We start from the raw sequence: 22,417 nt of genomic DNA on the forward strand, positions 1-22,417 counted from the left end.
TCGGGTGTATCACTCTTCTTTTTCATATTCCTTTGTGGTGCCTCACTATTTTCTTTCTCTTGTTCTCTCTTTTCTCTCATTCTGATTTGGTCATCACACACTTTTCTAGGGGATAGAGGTTTAAGAGTAAACGAGGAAGATTTGGCTATTCGTCTGTAGGGCTCTTCTTTGTTACGGTTTAACAAACGTTGCATTTGTGTAGTCCACGCGTCCAGAAATAAGCGCTGAGATTCGTCCAATTGATGATATACACCACCATTGTCACCAGCTCTTGCCATGATTAAGGAACAAAGAATTTTGCAGTAAATTAAAAAAAATAAAATTCAGGACCTCACCACACTCTACTCACGTGTTTCTCTCTTTGATGGTAGTTCACTCGTGTTTGATGCTCTCAATATAGGCTTTTGTGTGATGTTTTCACTCTTGCCTTTTACCACTCACTCCCTCTTAAGTTCCTGGATGGATCGAATTAGACACACAAGGTAATATAAAATAAAATAAAAGACAATATAATTATCAGAGTAACAGATTTGATTTGGGATAACAACTTGGACTTGATTTGGATAGCAGATTGGATTTGATTTGGATAACAGATTATATTTGGATAACAAATCTGATTTGGATAAAAAAATTTGATTTGATTTGATTTGGATAATAGATCAGATTTGGATAACAAATTAGATTTAATTTGGATAACAGATATGATAACAAATAAGATAACAGATAGGATAACAGATAAGATAACACAGATATGACAAGTAAACTTCAAATGCTCGTAACTTTTGCTACGATTGTCCGTTTGAGGCCCACTATATATCAAAACGCTCAGAATTCAGAGGAGAATCTAGATAAGGGGATTTGGTACACGATTTTCTGCCAAAAAAAAGCCTCTAACTGCCTCAATTTCGTGTTGAAAGATCAAACACCCACTTTCTCTTTTTTCTCTTTCTTCTTTTCTTCTCTTTTTTTTTTCTTCAAAATTTCTGCAACTTTTTTTTTACTTGAAACAGAACCCAAACAATTTTTTTTTACGACACAAAGTCTGAAAGACACTAGAAACAAGAACAACAACAAGAACACAAACGTGACAAGAACAAGAACGAAACAAAGACACAAACAAGAACGCAACAAGACGCAAACAAGAAAAACAAATAACAGAACAAGGACAAAACACGAACCAGGACAAATTACAAAGAAAAATAATAGGATAAGATAGAACCTGTATCAAGAGCCAAAGCTCTGATACCAGATGATGTGAACCTGACTAGGAACGGATCACTTGATACAGGCTACGAAGATTTGGATGACGCCACTTCCAGTGAAGGAAGATAAGTCAGGGTAGACGCCACTTCCAGTGAAGGAAGATAAGTCAGGGTAGACGCCACTTCTGGTGAAGGAAGATAAGTCAGGGTAGACGTCACTTCCAGTGAAGGAGGATAAGTCTAGGTAGACGCCACAAGGATTACCTTGATAAGTCTGATAATTGGTTCAACAAGGAACCCAGAGAGAAACTCTCACCAAATTTTATCAAAATGCCAAAAGTCTTTCTTTTTTATTCAAAACAAAAACCCATACTTATAGTGTAGCTGAACAAAAAGATAAAAATAGACATTTTTTTGACACAAAGTGTGAAAGACACAAGAAACAAGAACAAGAACGTGACAAGAACAAGAACAAGAACGAAACAAGATGTAAACAAGAACACAAATAACAGAACACAAGACGCAAACAAGAACGAAACAAGATGTAAACAAAACGCAAATAACAGAACACAAGACGCAAACAAGAACCAAACAAGACGTAAACAAAAACGCAAATAACAGAACAAGGACAAAACACGAACCTGGACAAATTACAAAGAAAAATAATAGGATAGGATAGAAACTGTATCAAGAGCCGAAGCTCTGATACCAGATGATGTGAACCTGAGTAGGAGCGGATCGTTGATACAGGCTACGGAGGTTTGGATGACGCCACTTCCGGTGAAGGAAGATAAGTCAGGGTAGACGCCACAAGGATTACCTTGATAAGTCTGATAATTGGTTCAACAAGGAACCCAGAGAGAAACTCTCACCCAATTTTATGAAAATGCCAAAAGTTTCTTTTTTATTCAAAACAAAAACCCATACTTATAGTGTAGCTGAACAAAAAGATAAAAATAGACATAGGCCTTTTAAACAGTTTGGGCCAAAATTACAATAAAAATAAATTATAACTAAAATCTTATTTAACTTGGGCCTTCAAATTAGTTTGGGCCTTCAGCAACAATTAATAGTCTTGATAGTGTCTCTGCCTCTGGGCCTTCATCCTTCTCCACTTGGGCCTTCATCCTTCTCCACTCGGGGGCTTTGTCCTTCTCCACTTGGGCCTTTAGCCTGTATTTGGCCAGTTTCATGATTCTCATCACAAAGATATCTCTCTTTCGGGGGATAGGTGACCTTTGATAAAGTCAGTCCTCAATTCAATTCTTAGGATTTCGAAGAAGATTGTGGATAGACTGGTGAGGCTGCAGCGTTGGTTTTTGTGTTTTTAGGGGGGGGGGGATTCAGACCAGCAGAAGATTGCCTGGGTGGATTGGGAGGCAATCTGTCTCCCATGGGATTTGGTGAAATTCAACTATGTTCTACTTGCAAAATGACGGTGGAACCTCTTCCATCACCAAGAAGAATTGTGGGCTAAAGTCTTAGATTCCAGATATGGAAGTTGGAGGAGTTTGGATGAACCAAGAAGGAATATTAGAGAGTCTATCTGGTGGTGGGATTTAAGCATTGTTCGCAATATGTTTGAGGAGGGGGGTTGGTTCAAAATTGGGACAAAGGTGAAGTTTTGGGAAGATGGGGTTTCGTTGCTGGAGAAATATTCGCCAATGTACATCATTTCTCAACAGCAACAATATATCCAGCAGCTAGGGGTGGCATCAAATGGAGGATGGGAATGACAGTTCCATTGGAGATTATTTATGGAGGGGGAGATAGACATAGCTGCAAAATTTATGGAGGGCGTGGCAGTGCAAGTTCAACAAGATAGTTGGAGTTGGGAGGCGGATCCAAGCGGGAGTTACACAGTGGGGAGCACCTTCAAACTGCTCAGTAGACATGTGACAGATGAAAATAAGGATGGAGTGTTTATTGATCTATGGAAGCTAAAAGTCCCAAGTAAAGCATCACACTTTGCTTGCAGGTTGATTTGGGATAAATTGCCAACAAAGGTTAACTTGAGGAGGAGGAACGTGGAACTGAATGACATTTGCTACCCATTTTGCAGAATTTGCGATGAGGATGCGTCCCACCTTTTCTTCAGCTGTGCTAAAACCATGCCACTATGGTGGGAATGACTATCTTTGCTAAACATAGTGGGTGTCTCCCCGGAAATGCCTAGAGAACACTTCCTTCAACATTCCTATTGCTATCTCAACAGTATCAGACTTCAGTGATGGCAAATTTGGTGGATTTCTTTGACTTGGTGCATATGGTATCATAGTAACAAGATTATCTTCTCAAACGAAAGCTGATGGATGACATGATATTTTTCTGTTGGACATTGCTTAAAAATATGGAAAAAGGATTTGGCATTCCTCTTCATTCATGGCCTAGCAATGTCAGGGTTGGGTTTTGTATTCAGGGGGGGATTGGTCTAGTTTCTTTGTGGTTGGGAATCTAGTTACATTCAGATCTATGGCTGTCTAATTCTTGCACTACAGATTGTATTAGGACACCATAGCTCAGCACATAGTCAATCAAGGATGTAAATACAACAGTACTACTTGTACTGATTTTACTACTATTATATATATTCTTATTTTTCTGATAAAAAAAATGAGAAAGTTACTTTTCTGGGAATAATGCCCAGGAATATTTCTTTCAAACTTGTATCAAACATGGGAATATCTCATTTCCATGTTCACTTTATCGGGAATAATTTTACAAATCTTTAAACTAACAACTTACAGGGGTGTTTGGTAGGGGTGAAAGTTAGTTTCTTAGGAATTGTAGATTGAGAATCTTTGTTTTCCATGTTTGGTATCTGTTTTAAAAAATAAAATTTCCGGGAAAGGTTTCCCGATATTTGTTTTTCGTAGGTTTTCCACAAAGTTTCCCATGGGAGGAGGTTAGAATCTTACTTTTCCAAGTTAAAATTTTCTTTTACTGCAGTAAAAACTATCATGTTACCCTTATCAAATTATTTAATGAGGTAAACAATTTGATAAAAATATCATGTAACTCTTTGATTTTCAAGAAACTTATATAAATATTCCCAACAATATATATGGCCAATCAAATAAATTTTATTCGTATCCAGGAATCATGATTTCCGGGCATGAAAAAGCCTTTTTCCTACCAAATGCCCCCTAAGTGATTCACTTTGGGATCTTAAGTGTTTGCTTGAACAGTGGTTCTTATTAAGGTTTGCTTAACACAAAAGATCTAGTGCATATTTAGAACTCTGATGGAAACTTAGTTCAGGGCTGTTATTCAGTTATGTGTAGAACATAACTGCTTTAAAAAACAATTCTATGTTAGAAACTTTAGGATTGTGCACAAAATATCTGGTTGTAGTTAGTTTTATATTAGAAACTGCTGGATGGAAGTTATAAAATTGGAAACACTGGAATCACACATAATACAGCGATACACTTGCTGTCTCAGACAAATCTCCCATCACACAGCAATAAACTTGCTGTCCCAGAGACAAAAGTCTCCTGTCCACATATTACTGCCAAATTACACTGCCTTCTATCAGATATACTCCTAATACACTATTAATATTTTCATGTTTTCACTAATAGCCATCCTTTCCATTTTAGACATGGTTTGTCTTTTCTATTTTATTCCATGGGAGGAGGGGGAAGGCAGAGCTGAAAAGTTCCTCTGATTTTTTTGGCAATATTTCTTTTCTGAGCTTACACCATTATTAAATTTGATGCAGGCCCTTGTTGCCAGAAACGATGGTGTTTGGAGCAAAGACCACGTTTCTGCTTTACGGAAGATTTGTCCTATGGTTAGCAATGAGATTACGTCTGAAGCATCTGCTGCGGAGGTTGAGGGATATGGTGCTTCAAAACTGACTGTTGACTCGGCTGTGAAATACTTGCAGCTTGCTAATAAGCTCTTCTCGCAAGCTGAGCTTTTTCATTTCTGTGCAAGCATTCTGGAACTTGTAATCCCAGTTTACAAAAGCAGGAGGGCTTATGGACAGTTGGCTAAATGTCACACATTACTTACTAATATCTATGAATCAATTCTTGAACAGGAATCTAGTCCAATTCCTTTCACAAATGCAACGTACTACAGGGTTGGATTTTATGGTGTTAGATTTGGGAAACTTGATAAAAAGGAGTATGTATATCGTGAGCCTCGTGATGTACGTCTAGGTGACATAATGGAAAAACTTAGTCACACATACGAGTCTAGAATGGATGGTAATCACACTTTGCATATTATTCCAGATTCTAGACAAGTGAAGGCAGAGGAGTTGCAGCCTGGTGTCTGTTACCTTCAGATTACTGCCGTTGATCCAGTAATGGAAGATGAGGATTTAGGAAGTAGGAGAGAAAGAATTTTCTCTCTCTCTACTGGAAGCATCCGAGCCCGCGTATTTGACCGATTCTTGTTTGACACCCCATTTACCAAAAATGGCAAGACTCAAGGTGGATTGGAAGATCAATGGAAGAGACGCACTGTTCTTCGGACTGAGGGTTCTTTTCCTGCATTAGTAAATAGGTTATTGGTAATCAAATCCGAGTCCCTTGAGTTCTCTCCTGTAGAAAATGCAATCGGAATGATTGAAACACGAACCGCTGCCTTAAGAAATGAGCTTGAAGAGCCTCGAAGTTCAGAGGGGGATCAACTTCCAAGACTCCAGAGTCTACAAAGAATCCTACAAGGCAGTGTTGCAGTACAAGTATGTTTTACTGTTGGTTCTTATTACATTATGCATTTTTTAATTGTGGTTACAAGTTGTGTTCTGAAAACTAGACCAGGTCTGCCCGTCTGACTGGAAAACTGGTGAATCGGTTCAGTGTCCTTTCAATAAAGTACTGAACCGGTCTTGACAAAAACTGGTCAAATAATCAGAGAACCAGTCAAAACCTGGCAAAACCTTGGTTCTTCACGAGCCAATGAAAATTTCTTTATTTTTTTTAAAAAAAAATGAAAGATCAACCTAAAGTATTTGTCATTTTGTTTTTTGGTTCTAGATGTAAACTTGTTACTGTTAATGAATATTTTTGTGTATTTTTGAAACTTTATTTATTTTTTAGTTATGATATTATTATTATTATTACTTGTTTGGCCAGGGTTCTGAACCCATACCATATCTGGTTCAATGACCTAACCGGTTTTAAAAACATTGGTTGATAATTCTATTTTTGGCCTCCCAGATTTGAATATTTTACTTTTGGTCTTTCAATTCTGTCAGCACACTTCTCTTTGTGCAGGTGAATAGTGGAGTCTTGAGTGTCTGCACTGCCTTCTTGTCCGGGGAGCCTGCGACCAGGTTACGATCACAGGAACTGCAGCAACTTATAGCTGCCCTTCTTGAGTTCATGGCTGTTTGTAAACGTGCCATCCGTGTACATTTCAGATTGATTGGTGAGGAAGATCAGGATTTCCACACACAACTTGTAAATGGTTTCCAGTCACTGACAGCAGAGTTATCACATTACATTCCTGCCATTCTCTCAGAGCTATGACAAGTGTTTGCCTCTTAATATTTTGCTTCGATTTGTTCATATTGTAGTCTCCTCATTCCCTTTCACCCTCTTTCTATCGCTTGCAAAGATGTGTAATTGAATTTGCATCATGGTTCGTATACTTAGAATTATGCGAACCAGGTGATTCAGGAAAAACACGAATCGTCCTGTTTGTGTATCATGATGTTTCTAGTTTCCCCACTTTCCCCTTTTTAGTTTGTGGTGCGGGGAATGCCATTTGTGTAATATTTTAATTGTTTAAGTTGTTTAGCCATACAGCTATTGTGAATGATTACTATGTAGTATACCTTAGAATTCTGCATTTTAGGGCGTTTGTGTAGTGGAGTGGATTAAGTGTAACTGACAGTTAAATAAATACATGAAAAACTATTAGTAATTCTTGGTAAATGATTGTAAGTATAAACCTAAATATATTTACAATTGATAAATATTTCATGCATTTAACAAGTCAGGGAAATCTTATGCAATTGAGCAGAAAAAATTTAGATATTGTTTTTAATTCATGAAATTTTATAAATCATAGTAATGAAGATAATTAAAATTTTATCTTTATCTTTGCGAGATAAATCTTATGCAATTGAGCATGAAAATTTTAGAGGATTTTTTGTTATTTATAATTCATAAAATTATATAAATAGTAATTTAAGTTAATCAGAATAATTAATCTTACAATTTGTTAATAAGTGCGATGAGTTTTCAAAATATACTAATTGAACTATTTTTTCCTCTTATTATCACCATTCACCAAATAACATTGGGTGTTTATAATAATGTTTCAAAATCGGACGGAATTGTTCAAGATATTGGTTCAAAGCTTAATAATTTGATTTTGTTTGAGTTGTGATGAAACTGGTAAGTTGTGATGAAACTGGTAATATGGATGATAAAATATAATATTATAACTTGATAGCGCTAATATGTAATTATAACCTACAAGTGTCTGATATCTAATCTATTAACTGTATATATGAATAAGTTATTTAATTTTTTTGGAAAAAAATAAAACAAACTTGTTTAATAATTAATTTAAATAATTTCTTATCAAATGTAAAGGTGCTTCTTATTAATAAATATATTAGAAAAGATATATATTATATGGTCTTAATATTTATATAATATTAAAATGTTAAACTCACTTAAAATTGTATAAATATTTATATCCTAAATATATTTATAATTATATCCATGTTACTCTACATACAAAATATTTTATTTTTATTATATTTTTAAGTTTTTTAATTACTATCATTCCTAGATCAACCTATTATGCTTTTTCACAATTATTTAAATATCTAACTTCTAATAAATAATTATTTAATAAATATTAAGTTTAAAAAAATATTTATTAGTAATTTTAGATATAAAATTAGAAATCTGATATGTAACACCCTGAAATTTCATTTTTCATTTATTTTTTCTACACATGTTAATTGTATAAGTTTAGAGTAAGTTATATTTATTTATTTTTTGTGTAAATAACTCATTTTAGTTAGTTAGCAGAAATTTAGAAACTTCCTAAATAAAAAAATTTCAGTTGTAGCGATATTGCATCACACATTGAGCGACAATGTAATTTAACTTTGTATAAGAGTATTCTCTGTGTGAGGACCACTCTAGGTACATGTATTCCTAGGGAGATTAGTGCAACAACCTATACGATTAAGATAAAATTTACTAGTTTAGGTAAAAAGTAAAAATACCCATTTTGGCAAACCCTATTCCTTCCATTTTTGATAGTTTTGCAAAAAGTAAAACTACCCATTTGTTGTATACCTTGACACATTTAAATTGGCAGCGAAAGGGGTCATTCAAGTGTCACCAAGCCTTGTCAATTGAAGCCTAACCATAGCTTATTAGTCTTTGTGAGAAAAAAAATCTTTTGGTGCCATTATCCCTTCATTTTGCACGAATTCAAACTTGAGGGGGTGGAGTTCAACTGTGCTTCTTCTTCTTTCAAGCTGGTTCTTAGTGTTCTTGAGCTTAGGTAAATGAGCTCCATTCTTCATCCTAGACTTGATTCCTCTTCATTCTCTTGTTCTAGTTTCTCTAATAACTTGGAACAGTCATTTTGTTTTACTTATGAAGGGAAACTTTGAAAAAATTGAATATTCTTCATTCTCCTTCAAAATTTCATGAGTTCATCAAGAGGTAAGGGGGGATCTCAATCTCCAACTCTTGAACCATGTGCTTGTTGTTGAACTTCCTTGAACATGTTGCATTGAAATTTTTGAGCTTGTTTTCATGTCTTGAATTTGTGTGCTGAGTTATTTTCCTCGAGTTTTTTATGCTAAAAATGAGTTATTTGCATGTTAAAACATAAAGTTAGCCTAAATTTCACTTAAATCGAAGTTTCCTAGCAAAAGTTACAAATAAAACAAGTTTAAGGACCTTTAGTAAAATGAAAAGTCTGTCACTAATTTGGACTAAGAGTTACAAAAATATAAACCATTTTTATTAAAGCTTTGACCTAAAAATGAGTTTCTTAGGTTTGAAAATGTAGGGTAGCATATAAGATTTGCAAATATCCGACTATCGAAACATCGAGAGCGCTAAAAATAAGTTAGGAGCAAAACTTTGGAAAATGAGCGATAGAGCGATTTTAAACATTAGATAGCTTAAACTTGGAATCTGTGCCTCTATATAAATTATCTTAGAATTATTTATTTTTTGGAATTGCTGATTTATTTACTATTGTATTGTTGAGATAAATGCAAGATCTATGACTGATGCATGTTTTGAAATTGTGATGATTCTCTACAGATAAAATTACTGAAATGCACGCCTGTATTTTATTATGATTATTGAATGATAAGACCGGAAAAGTGTGAACTCTGGTAATTATATTGTCATTTTTATTTGTATGCGCTGTGGTTTGGGTCTAGAGGTGTTTAACCCTCGGCAAATTGTTTGCTCTATTTGGTTAGATAGCTATGATTACAACCGTTATTTTCTAGTATATATATATATATATATATATATATATATATATATTTGCTTGTTTGTACATGTTCGTTGATGTACGTGGTACGATAACTGCGCACGCGATGCGGTGGCAAGGTTCAAGAGGACTGGATAGAGAATAAAAGAACCAGTGGTTCTATTTCCTTTTGTGAAAACGAGATTGCGTTGAGGAAGTGGAAGATGGATAGAGATACACTGGGGTGTAGGGGGTGGAGAGGCTTGAAGAACCTAGGGGAATTAGGCAATGGTGACTACTCGATAATTGGTGCAATCATTTAGCGCGAGTAACTGACAAACCTCACTTTGCTACTCCTAACGAGCTCTGAGACTATGTGTTTTGAGTTGGAGATAATGGGTTGATGTACGATGTATTTGTATGTAGCGATCACTCCCGACTGTCATCCATATGATTTTTGTAAGACCATTAAGACCTCGAAGGAATGATGGTAGTGATTGGGCCCTATTGTGAATTAAGTGTGATATTACATGCTTAGGATGCAAAGTATTGTTTGTTTAGATGACCACACGTAGGGTTACGTAGGTTGTATGTTTTAATTTTGTTTGTCATTGCCTTTTGTTTGTGGTGTTTAAGGACCAGAGGACTCACCTTTGCAACCACCAATTTCAAGGGGAGGTCATGGAACATTAGTAGAGGATGCTTAGATGGATTAGTAACTACCGCTACAGCTACACGATGGAGGAAGAGGCATGCCTCCACACATATTTTGGATACATCTGGTGCCGCGTTTTGCTGGTAGATGAGCCCCATGTGCCACTAATCACCATTGAGGCAAATGCTTTGTATCACTACCCGTTCGATCGTACCTCTGAGTGTGATATTACCCATATCATTTCTTACTACGATTACTTTTAGCTTGCGCGACAGGACAACCTACTGCAATTCTTGCAGCAGTTCTTTGGGCACGATGTCAACGAGAGGCCTACTAGATCTACCTTTCGCTAGGACACGACTGTTGAAGTTCAAGAGGATGTGGGAGATTTAGTGATAATGGGGATCTAACGCCGTTCGATATAACCTTTTATTGGGATGTTATCGGTGAAGAGATACTTGAGGGATAGATGCTTTCATCCGATGAGGAATGTGATTCCTCGGGAGATGAGAGCGACCCTTCTGAAGATATGACTTTGCCCTAGGTTGTTGTGGGTTTGGGGTAGTGACGACTTTGAGTGTAGGATTTTTTTTTCTCGTTTTGATGTATATTTGGGGTGAGAAGATTTCTATACTTAGTCATAATATTTTGTTGTATAAAACCTTTTGACGATACTGTGTGATGTTTTTAGATTGGGAGGGGGCGGGTTGTAATGATTCTAGGACACTTATGTTAAACCTTTAGAGTCGTTGAGACTCAATATAGATGTTTACTATTTCTTCTAATTTTTATCATTTAATTTTTGTGCAAGTTATTTCTTTATAATCTGTAATTTATTATAGCGTTGCATAAGGACAAAAGAAAAATGGTAACAACTTTCAAAAAGTTTATTATTTTTTATTACACATTTTGACAATACCTTTTATTCATGAACATTTAATTATATGTACACGTTTTATTCAAGCACAATAAATATATATGCATACATATTCCTTCTTTTCCCAAAAGAAAAAATATATTGAGATATTTTATCAACTTAGAGATAGAAACTAAAATTTAGTGACACATATTTCACAATATTTATTATTTAAACAATTTTAAAACTATATTTTAGAAAAAAATTGAGGGGTTACATGATCTACTACTAGAAAAAAATAATCAAATATTAACTCAAAAAAATATTTTTCTTTATTATTTTTTAATTTTAAATTTTCTTTATATATATATATATATATATATATATATATATATATATATATATATATATATATATATATATATATATATATATATATATATATATATATATATATATATATATATATATATATATATATAAGGGAGGGAGTCCTACGCCCTGCTGCCTTGAATCCGTCCCTGCATAGTTGACACTCCATTGCTTCTATATATTTACATTTAACAAGATATTGACCTCCGTGTTGCGCAAGTTTGTAAAAAATGTATATGGTGTAATTTGGTGATATTAGAAATATTTAAAAAATAAATAAAATTGATGAATATTAAAGTATATGTCAGAAATAAATAAAGAAGCATAATAACATTTAAGCATAGATAACATATATTTTATTTATTAATTAAACTTTAGGAGATGAAGATTTTAGAATAATGGATGAGGCAACCGTAAGTACAATATATTGGTAAATTATGCCTGAATCATTTTTAAGACATGAGGTTGTTATCTTGTTAAATTGTATGATTTAAAAGTTATTTTAAATTGTAGTGTATTGGTAATTATGCATGAGTCATTTGAATTTAGTTATATTTTTAAAGTATAAATTTAAATTTTTATTCTGGATTTAATAACTGATTTAAACTAATTTAAATATTTTTTTAAAGTATCATACATACAATAAAGATAATAATAATGTAAGGAAATCTAACTTAGTATGTTGGACAGATCATGAGTTATTGTTCGGACATTGTTTTTGATTTCCATTGATAAAAAAGAAAGAGAACCATAATGAATTTAAAATTTGTATTAAAGTAAAGGGAAATTTGAAATTTTATTAACAATGTTGTTACAATTTGTAATCAGTATAATTTTAAATTATATTTAAGTAGTAGTTATATATATATATATATATATATATATAATTTGTAATTAAGAGATTTCTTAATGTCTTTACGATTTGAAATAGCAGTTTAGTATTAATAATGAGTTAGTATGGAGGTTTATGCGGGAAACTATGATAACAGACTATTATGAATGGTTGTTAGTTCGTAACGGGCAAAAGGGCATGCAATTGTGTAGTCCGGTTTGTATTTCTTGCTGTTAGCAGTGCTTTGTAATGCCTTATGATAATCTCAGGGGTTTTTGTTTGTAATTAACTCTTTAACGGTTTCAAAAAACTCCATTTAATTATATTTTAATATATATAATTAATACCATTAATAATTATTTTAACATAACAGAGAAATTTAAAAGGTGGGGCTATTAATACTCTAATATATTCACACTTGACCATTTTTTATTTATTTTTTACAATTATTGGAGATTGATCGAAACAAATAATGAAACTTTGGAACTTAATTATCTACAGGTTAGGGAAAACAAATCCATTACTCATGTTGAGTGCGGTTCCAAATGTTGAAATTGAAATAAATAAAAAAATAGAGTGGTACACACAATTACAAATCAAATCCAGAAGGTGAATGAAAATAACTATCTAGGAGGAAAAAGGTTTATGCTATTTTTTTAAAATATTTTTATCAACAGGTTTATGCTATTGTAAATGACGCCAACAAGTAACCTTCCATGTAACCCCTTATAATGATATCCTTGAAATTTTACCATAACAAATACAAGTACGTGGTGGAATTTTGCCATAACAATGGCTGGGGCCTCAGTTGATAATAGTATGTAATAGGATTTCGGAGTGGAAAACTACTTATTGAAAGTCAACAAAAACAATGAGCAGAGCTAAATTAACAACTTTTAAATATGGATCAACTTTAAATTAATTGATAATTGTTCAAGATGAATTTCAGAAAGCCATTTTTGAGAATGTATGCCAAGAAAATAGTATTTATGAAACATGGACTGTAATAGGAGTATTAAAATATGCCTATAGGATTCAGAGAAGACTATTACCAACTCTTTTTGCTTGCTGGAAGACCAAATTGCCATATGATCTTTAAAAAGTATAAACTCTATAGAAACAATTAGAATCAATTACTGCCCTTAGATTCTGTGATTCAATAGTCTTCTTATTCTTTCGCATCACAACCAAGTCATCTCAAGGAAGAAGATCAACTATCTCTCAAGGAAGAAAGAGCTTATCGAATTGTCCATGGGTGTGTTTTAGAAACATGATTTGTGTCTGGAGTGAATGTCGCGAGCTATTTGTGTGTTTCAGAAACATGAATTGCATATAGAGTGTGAATTGTCCCATGCGTGTATTTCAAAAACATCAATTGCATTTAGAGTTTGGTGTGATTGGTTGTGCCTGAATTGCATCTGAAGTGAACGTTTTGAGTGTGTGTGAATTGTATCCGGAGTGAATATTTTGACGTAAGATCGAGGGTGAAGTAACGTGTAATGATATAGTACTAGGATTTTGGATCAAATTGAAGAACTAGAAATGAAGAAGAGAATCCCAAACAAGAAGAGATTTTGATATTATTGATATAGAATGAAGAATGTAGAGGATTATAAGGGTATTGGGAATTTCCAAACGTAAAAAATGAGCCTTCACAACAACTTGCTATATAGCAAGTTGTTGCTAACTACCTCCTAACAAACTTCCCAATTTGAAAACCTAACCGAATTAACTACCTAATGACACGTGGCACTGCTAACTAACTCCCTCAGCCTCCTATTATCATCTAATTTGCAATCTAATTACAGATTATAATAATGATCCTGCATCAATTCCTCCCTTTCAAGCAAACCCTTGACCTCAAGGATTGAATTCTAGAAACTTTTTCTTTAGATCATAGTAAAATTCCCATGTGGCATCCTCTGGAAGCTAATGTTTCCACTTGATGAGCACCTTTGTCACCGCCTTGTTGCCTCTTTTTATTGTCATCCTATCGAGTATAACCTCAGGCTCCTTGTGACTGATTTCTTCATCAGTACTTGGACAATTAACAGATGTTGATGCCTCCCCTATAAACTTCTTGAGTTGGGAGATATGGAACACATTGTGGATCAAAGAATTAGGCAGAAGTTGAACCTTGTAAGCCTCTACACTAATCTGATCCAGAATAGGATAAAGACCATAGTATTTAAGGGCCAATTTAGCATTGCTTCTGAAAGCTACAGAGACCTGTCTATAGGGATGTAGCTTTACATAAACCAAATCTCCAATCTGCAACTTTCAGTCAGATCTATGCTTATCTGCTAGTTGTTTCATCCTATCCCGAGCCCTTCTCATGTGAAACTTCACCAATTTAAGCATTTCCTCCCTCTTCTGCAAACTTCTATCAACCAATTCAACCTTAGATTCACCAGGCATATAGGGAAGGTAGGTAGGTGGGGCTTGTCCATACACTATTTCAAAGGGGCTAGCTTTAATTGAACTGTGGTAGGTTGTGTTGTACCACCACTCAGCTAAGGGAAGCCACTTAGACCATTGTTTAGGATTGTCAGAACACATACATCTCAAGTAAGTTTCCAAGCACATATTAACCACTTCAGACTACCCACCTATTTGTGGGTGATAGGTAGTAGACAACTGGACTTGCACACCTTGGTAAGCCATAAACTCTTGCCAAAACCGACTAACAAAGATAGGGTCCCTGTTACTTGTAATAGAGTCAGGAAACCCATGCAATTTAAAGACATTGTCCATGAAACATTGAACTACATCATCATCAGCAGAATAAGGATGATGGAGAGCCATGAAGTGTGCAGCCTTACTGAGTCTATCCACCACCACAAAAATAACTTGTTTGCCCCCTGAGTTAGGAAGTCCCTTAATGAAATCCATTGTAATGTGCTGCCATACATGCTTAGGTATAGGTAAAGGTTGCAGCAGTCCAGGATATGCAACAGAGTCATATTTGCACCTTTGACAAGTACTGCACTGATGAATGAACAACTTAACATCCTTGGATATTCCTTTCCAAAAGACAACTGCCTTGACCCTTTGCAAGGTTGCATCTCTACCAGAGTGGCCTCCACAAGCTGAAGAATGTAACCACTTCAGAATATATTTCCTTAATTCCAAATCTTTACCAATTACTAACATTCCTTTCCTCCTCAATTCCCCCCTTACCCAGTTTGAATCACTTTGCAACTTAGAAATTAGCTTTTGAACATCTAGATCAGATTGCCAAGAAGCTTTAATTCTGGTAAGCATATCTGATTCAAGTTGAACCATAAAAACAACATTACACTCAACTAAACGTCCTCGAGACAATGCATCAGCCACCAAATTTTCTTGACCTTGCTTGTATTCTATGCAAAAAATCAAATTCCATGAGTTTTACTAACCATTTCTGCTGGAATGTTGTAGCTAACCTCTGATCCAAAATATACTTGAGGCTCCTATGATCGATTCTGATTACAAACTTCTTAGGTAACAAATAATGTCTCCACTTCTACATTGCAAAGACAACAGCTCGCAATTCCATCTCATCAGTGGATAGGGACTGTTGCTGCACATTCAAGCTCCTGCTGATGAAGGCTATGGGACGATTGTCCTACATCAAGACAACTCCAATACCCGTACCTAAGGCATCTGCTTCTACTACAAATTCCTTATCAAAATTGGGTAGAGCAAGGACAAGTGTTGAGACTAATACATCCTTCAATTTCTAGAAGGCTAACTTAGCTTCTTGAGTCCAACAGAAGTTATCCTTCTTAAGCATGTCACTAAGGGGCTTTGCCACAATCCCATATCGAAACACAAACCTTCTATAGTGCCCCGCAAGCCCAAGAAATCCCCTTAGCTGCTTCAAAGGTTGGGGCAGAGGCCACTATTTAACTGCTTCAGCTTTTGCTGGATCAGTTGCAACACCCTCACTTGAAATGAAATGAGCCAGATATTCCACTCTAGCTACAACAAAGTAGCATTTAGACCTCTTTGCAAACAATGAATTAGACCTCATTGTAGAAAAGACAGTATGTAAGTGAGAGACATGGTCTTCTAATGACTTACTATAGATGAGAATATCATAAAAAAAATACTAGCAGAAACTTCCTCAAATATTCTTGAAACACAACATTCATAAGACCGTGAAATGTAGCTGGTGCATTTGTTAAACCAAAGGGCATAACTAGGTATTCAAAGTGACCTGCATGAGTCTTAAATGTTGTTTTGTGCACATCATTTTCATCCATTCTCACCTGATTGTTGCTAGATCTTAGGTCTACCTTAGAGAACCACTTGGAACCATGCAACTCATTTAGAAGATCATCCACAAGAGGGATTGGGAATCTATTTTTCATTGTAGCCTTATTCAACTCCCTATAATCCACACAAAGCCTCCAACTGCCATCTTTTTTCCCTACCAATACAATTGGGCTAGAATAGGGACTACTACTGTTTTGTATTATGCCTGAGTGCAGATACTCCTTGACCAGACCATCAATGATGTCTTTCTGGTGTTTAGCATATCTATATGGCCTTTTATTTACAGGAACAACGCCTGAGACTAGAGGAATCTTATGATCATGGGCAAGCCTAAAAGGAGGTAGATTGGTAGGTTCTTGGAACATATCATCAAAATTGCATAGCAATTCTGCAACACTAGTAGGCATGGCAGATGCGGGTGCATGAGTAGTAAGTGAATTCAACAATAAGTCTTCTTCTCCCTCACACAATTGCAACATAGAAATGTGCACACCAGAAGAAAGTGCCTTGTGCAATTGCTGCTTCTTCACTATTTTCAGCTTAGCATTAGAAGCCCCTCTCAGCACATGTCTCCTTCCTTACGTAACAAACTCCATAGTCAGCTTATCAAAGTTCCAAGTAATTTCACCCAAAGTTACCAACCACTCCACCCCAAGCACCAAATCACAATAGCCTAGGGCCAACAACATTATATCAAATGAGAAACTGGTATTCTGAATCACCCATGTAAAACTCTTAACCACATTTGAAATTTGTACCTTATTTCCATCAGCCACAACTACATTTAAAGAGGGAATCACCTCAATTCTACATCCTAATTTCTTGGCCACATGTGCATCCAAGAAGTTATGTGTACTTCCATTGTCAATGAGGATATGAAGGAGTTTTTTTTTCTTCTATAATAACCAGTGACTCGCATTATTCTGAAACTAGTAGTTCCAGTTAGAGCATTTACTGATATTAGTGGTTCACTACCTGAAGAGACAGCCAACTCCTCACTCACAACATCTTCCCTTTCTGAATCTGAATTATCATCAACCTCTGTAACATGTATTTGCAATTTCATGTGTGTCAAATTGTGCTCTACTGTAAAGGGCTCATCACAGAAATAACACAACCCCTTTTCTCTTCTTTCACTCATATAGGAAGATGTAAGATTTCTTGTAGTTTGTGTTTTGGGCTTAGATGTTTCAGCAAGGTTAAGGGGTGTAGGTAACAAGGGTGGTTTCAAGAAGTGACTGGTCTTGGATGATTTAAAAAATAGTTTTGTTGGGGGTTAGCAGTAATAGCAAATTCATACATTTTGGCTAAAGAAAAAGTCTTCCTAATTGAATCTGACTAGAACATCCTCACCATCATTTGCACATCCTGTTTGAGCCCTCCCAAGAAACAACTCAATTGATGTTCCTCAGCCAGTTCAACTCTTGATACAGTTGCATCAAATTGTTCATGAAATTCAGTCACGGATCCTTTCTGCCTTAACCTTATCAACTCAGTCATAGGATCCTCATAGACTTCACCAAATCTATCCAATAAAATTTGGGAATAATCCTTACAAGAAGGCAAATTTCTCAATCCCACTGTTCAAACATAAGTACTGTGCCATTGCAATGCTTTTCCCTCGAAATGTACCACAACCAACCTAACTTTGAAATCTTCTGGAGTATTATCCACCGAAAAAGTCTCACACCTAACCAACCAATTCTTAATCCCATCGACATTAAACCCATGGAAGACCAGTCTTGCAAGACGTGTATAACAAGAATAGGTAGAAGATTTCTCACCGCGTGTCGTAATTCCCGCGTTGGAAGAAGGAGAATGCCCCGCTGCCTGTTGTTGCAAAAGTTCATCCATGTCTTCACGTAGCATTTTCCGTAACGAACCCGCAAGCTACAAGAACCTCTCATCCAGCTTCGAGCTTAAACGTTCTTCTGCTTCACGAAGAAGGGACTGATTTCTGATATTTTCTACCATTTTGAGATGAATCTAGAAGGTGCTAAGTTGATACCTATTGATATAGTACTAGGATTTTGGATCAAATTGAAGAACTAGAAATGAAGAAGAGAATCCCAAACAAGAAGAGATTCTAATATTATTGATATAGAATGAAGAATGCAGAGGATTACAAGGGTATTGGAAATTTCCAAACGTAAGCCTTCACAACAACTTGCTATATATGGCAAGTTGTTACTAACTACCTCCTAACAAACTTCCCAATTGGAAAACCTAACAAAATTAACTACATAATGACACATGGCACTGCTAACTAACTCCCTCAACCTCCTATTATCATCTAATCTGCAATCTAATTACAGATTATAGTAATGATCCTGCATCATGTAATCAGTTATGCTGATGTAACAAAAAATAGTAATGTGGCAGCCTATGATTGCATAGTTCAAAAATTATTTTTTATAAATAAATATATTCTATTGTTAATCCTAGTAGTCTTTGTTTTTATTCTATTCCTCATTGTATTTTGAATCCTCATTTTATCCAACATTTTATTACAAATGAATTAGTTTTACTACTATCGAAAAAAGAGAAGCAAATGAGACGCGTGAATTTTACGCACAACTTACAACAAGAAAAAGAAAATCTATTTAGTTTGTAGGGAACTGAAGTTAGGGTTTTTCTCCAAACACTAAAATTTAATTTTATTTGAAAGGGAAGCCAATGAGATAAGTGAGCGTTAAGCAAAACTTACAAGAAGAAGACAAATCTATTTAGTTAGCATGAATTTGAAGTTAGGGTTTTTCTCCCAAACACTAAAATGTCATCACTTGTATCATGCTTAAGTAGTTGAACAAATATACTTAAAGTATAGCACTTTCTTTTTTATATTAAGTATAACACATTTTTACAACTAGTATTTTAATTTCATTGCATACAATGAATATTTATTTTTATATAATTAAAGTTTATAACAAATACATATTTTTCAATATAAAAACTATATTATAATTAAAATTTAATTTTTAATAAATAGAAAGACAAATAGTATCAAACTTACATATTTATTTATCATATATATATAATATATGCCTCCATCATTCAAACAAGCCAAAAAGCCCTCCAACAAAAGAGCTTTGATACCGACTTTTTTTTATATACCAAAATGGGTTATTCCGCAAAACTAATTATCAAAATGGGTGTTTTACAAACCTATTAGCCTATCATGGGTAATTTTTTCCATATAGGATGCAGGAGACACCACTCTGAGTGATACCATGTGTTTTTTGTTTGTCTTGTAGTAGGAGGCGTTACCCTAATATGCTCCATCCCTGGTATTTAGCATTGGCCAAACCGACACTAAATTGACTGAAATGTTACATGGTATCTAGTCATTAAAAGATACTTAAGAAAGAATTTAGAAAATTGAATTGAGGTGAAAGAGATATTATTCAACTCGAGAGAAAAATAGATTAGACCTCAGTTTTTGTAATCAATTGGTTAGTTAGTGACAACTATCCTAACAGTTAATTAACTAACATTAGACTACTAATTGTAGTTTAGCCTTTACAGATTAGCTAAGAAAAGGAAACTACAATATCGAGTAAATATGCTCCTACGCCCCTGTAAGCTCGTGAGTGGTTGTAACTGTCAACTAACCTGAGGTAGTGACAAATGTCTTAAAAATTAACTAATTAACTAATAATTGTAGTTTAGCCTTTATAGATTAGCTAAAGAAAAAAAAAACTACATTATTGAGTAAGTACAGTCCTATACCCCTTGTAAGCTCATGAGTGGTTGGCAAAATGCCTTTCAACCCTTCTGAGCTTGAACTTGTATGTAGAAAAATTTGAAGGAGTAAGAGCCTTAGTTAGAATATCTGCTTTTTTATTAATAGCTAGAACATGGATGACTTGAACTTTCTTAGCCAAAACCTTTTCTTTGACAAAGAACAAGTTTGACTCCATAGGTTTAGTACGAGGATGTATCATTGGGTTGTGAGCAAAAGCAAAAGTGCTTATGTTATCACAAAAAATACTTAGTGTAGCATGAGCAATGTGAAGTTTAGGTAGAAGAAATTTGATCCTTGTAACCTTTGCTGCTGCCAAATCCTGATTTGTGGATCCAATTTTTAGCATCAGCAAACTGGAAAACCAATTTAGAACTCTATGAAATTGGGGAAAATAAAAGGATAAAGCGAAATTAGAGAAGAAGATGGAAACAACAATGTCACAATCTTGGAAGGTTGATAAGTTGAGGATGATTCATCACAATGAATGAAATTCTTTGATAAGAGCCTAAGGTTTCACACAAGAAGCAAGAGACGCACTCTCTTAACTGTGTCTAATTTGAAAGTTTCATAAAAACTCCCAACAAAGTGTTTAAGGGGTCTATTTATAACTCCTACTAATAATCCTAAATTAGGCCCAATAACTAATCTAATAATTAAAAGACTTAAAAATAACAATAAAAAAAGGTAGCAGCCTATTACAAGTCCAAAAATAGGCCCCAAAATATAATTAAAAACAAAAATAAATCTTATTCTAAAAGTTGGCTAAAATAAATGAACTTCCCTTATTTTTTCCTTTCCTCCATGAGAGAATTTAGTCTCTTGCCAAGCTCTTCTTGAAATCTCTTACTTGTTGCTCAAGTGATTGGTCCATCCATGTTGAGCCCACCTAAGCCAAACTCTTCCTCCTTGGATAGTCCTCTATCATTGTAACCTTTGATGTTTCCAAGGCTAAGCTACAACATTCTACTTTTGTACTAGAACGAGAAACTACAATTTGTTTTTCGGACCACCAAGACACCAAATTGGAACCAAAAAATATGGCAGCTCCATAAATGGACCTTCTATCATCAGGATCAAAAGTCCAATCAGCATCATAGTATGCTTGCAAAGAGAATGGAGATCAAGTGGAAGGAGGAAGAAACTTCAAACCAAAGTTGATGGGGCCTGCCAAGCATATGTGAATCCTTTTCACTATTGCTCAATGTTGTTTAGTTGGATTTGAAATGTATTGATAGACCTTGTTGACAAAAAAACCTATCTTAGCTTTGGTGATTGTTGCATATTGTAATGCTCCCATAACAGACCTGTAGTGTGTGGGATTAGGGAAGGATTCATACCTTGACTTAGTTAATTTGCAACTTGGAGAAGAAATAGGATTAGCTTCATCCATCTTTGTTTTGCTCAACAAATCCCTAATGAACTTGGATTGAGTTAGAATTGGAACACCATTGGGTTGCGATTTGACTTCAATTCCCAAGAAATAGTCAAGACTCCTTAGGTCCTTCAGAGAAAACTCAGAATTGAGTTTAGTAACTAGTGATTTGAAGAATGAAGAGTTGTTTTCGGTGATAATGATGTCATCAACATACACTAACATGTAGACCACAATGTTATTGGAATCAATGTAAATGAAGAAAGAAGGGTCACACTTACTAGATTTGAAGTGAAAATGAAGTAAAGTAGCTTTTAACCTCTCAAACCAACTTCTAGGAGCTTGTTTAAGACCATAAATTGCCTTATGCAGTTTACACACAATGTGTTTGTTGGAAATTTCAAACCCAGGTGGCTGAGTCATGTAAATATCTTCTTCAAGAATTCTATTAATTAAAGCATTGTTGACATCTAATTGCTTAAGACTCCATTTTTGAGTAATAGCAAGTGTAAGAAGGATTCTGATAGTAATTGGTTCACTTACAAGAGATAAGGTCTCATTGTAATCATAACCAAGTTGCCGAAGGAAACCTTTGGCCACAAGCCTAGCCTTGTACTTATTGCCAGTGCCACCAGATTTTCTTTTACTCTACACACTCATTTGCAACCAACAAAAAATCTATTGGGAGGAAGATTA

General features: G+C 34.8%; 2 protein-coding genes across 4 annotated transcripts in view; one reads left to right on the forward strand and one right to left on the reverse strand.

Annotated features, from left to right (window-relative positions):
- LOC114387087 (guanine nucleotide exchange factor SPIKE 1-like) overlaps nucleotides 1-7,099 on the forward strand; it is a 59,245-nt gene extending 52,146 nt beyond the window's left edge. For 2 of the 3 annotated variants that reach the window (XM_028347209.1, XM_028347210.1), the window contains 2 exons: nucleotides 4,927-5,901; nucleotides 6,437-7,099. In XM_028347209.1, coding sequence (XP_028203010.1) covers nucleotides 4,927-5,901; nucleotides 6,437-6,691 — 1,230 coding nt within the window. In that variant the 3' untranslated portion in view covers nucleotides 6,692-7,099. The remainder of the gene's footprint in view (nucleotides 1-4,926; nucleotides 5,902-6,436) is intronic. The other variant, XM_028347211.1, reaches the window with a different exon arrangement.
- An 8,750-nt stretch (nucleotides 7,100-15,849) lies between these two features.
- Nucleotides 15,850-17,745, reverse strand: LOC114386082. The gene is made up of 3 exons (XM_028346089.1): nucleotides 17,511-17,745; nucleotides 16,598-17,181; nucleotides 15,850-15,951 (listed from the first exon to the last, which is right to left on the reverse strand). The coding sequence occupies exons 1-3, from the start codon at nucleotides 17,743-17,745 to the stop codon at nucleotides 15,850-15,852; spliced, it is 921 nt and encodes a 306-aa protein (XP_028201890.1).
- Nucleotides 17,746-22,417: the final 4,672 nt, after the last annotated feature.

Source organism: Glycine soja, chromosome 15 (genome assembly GCF_004193775.1).
Source record: "Glycine soja cultivar W05 chromosome 15, ASM419377v2, whole genome shotgun sequence".
Taxonomy (NCBI): domain Eukaryota; kingdom Viridiplantae; phylum Streptophyta; class Magnoliopsida; order Fabales; family Fabaceae; genus Glycine; species Glycine soja.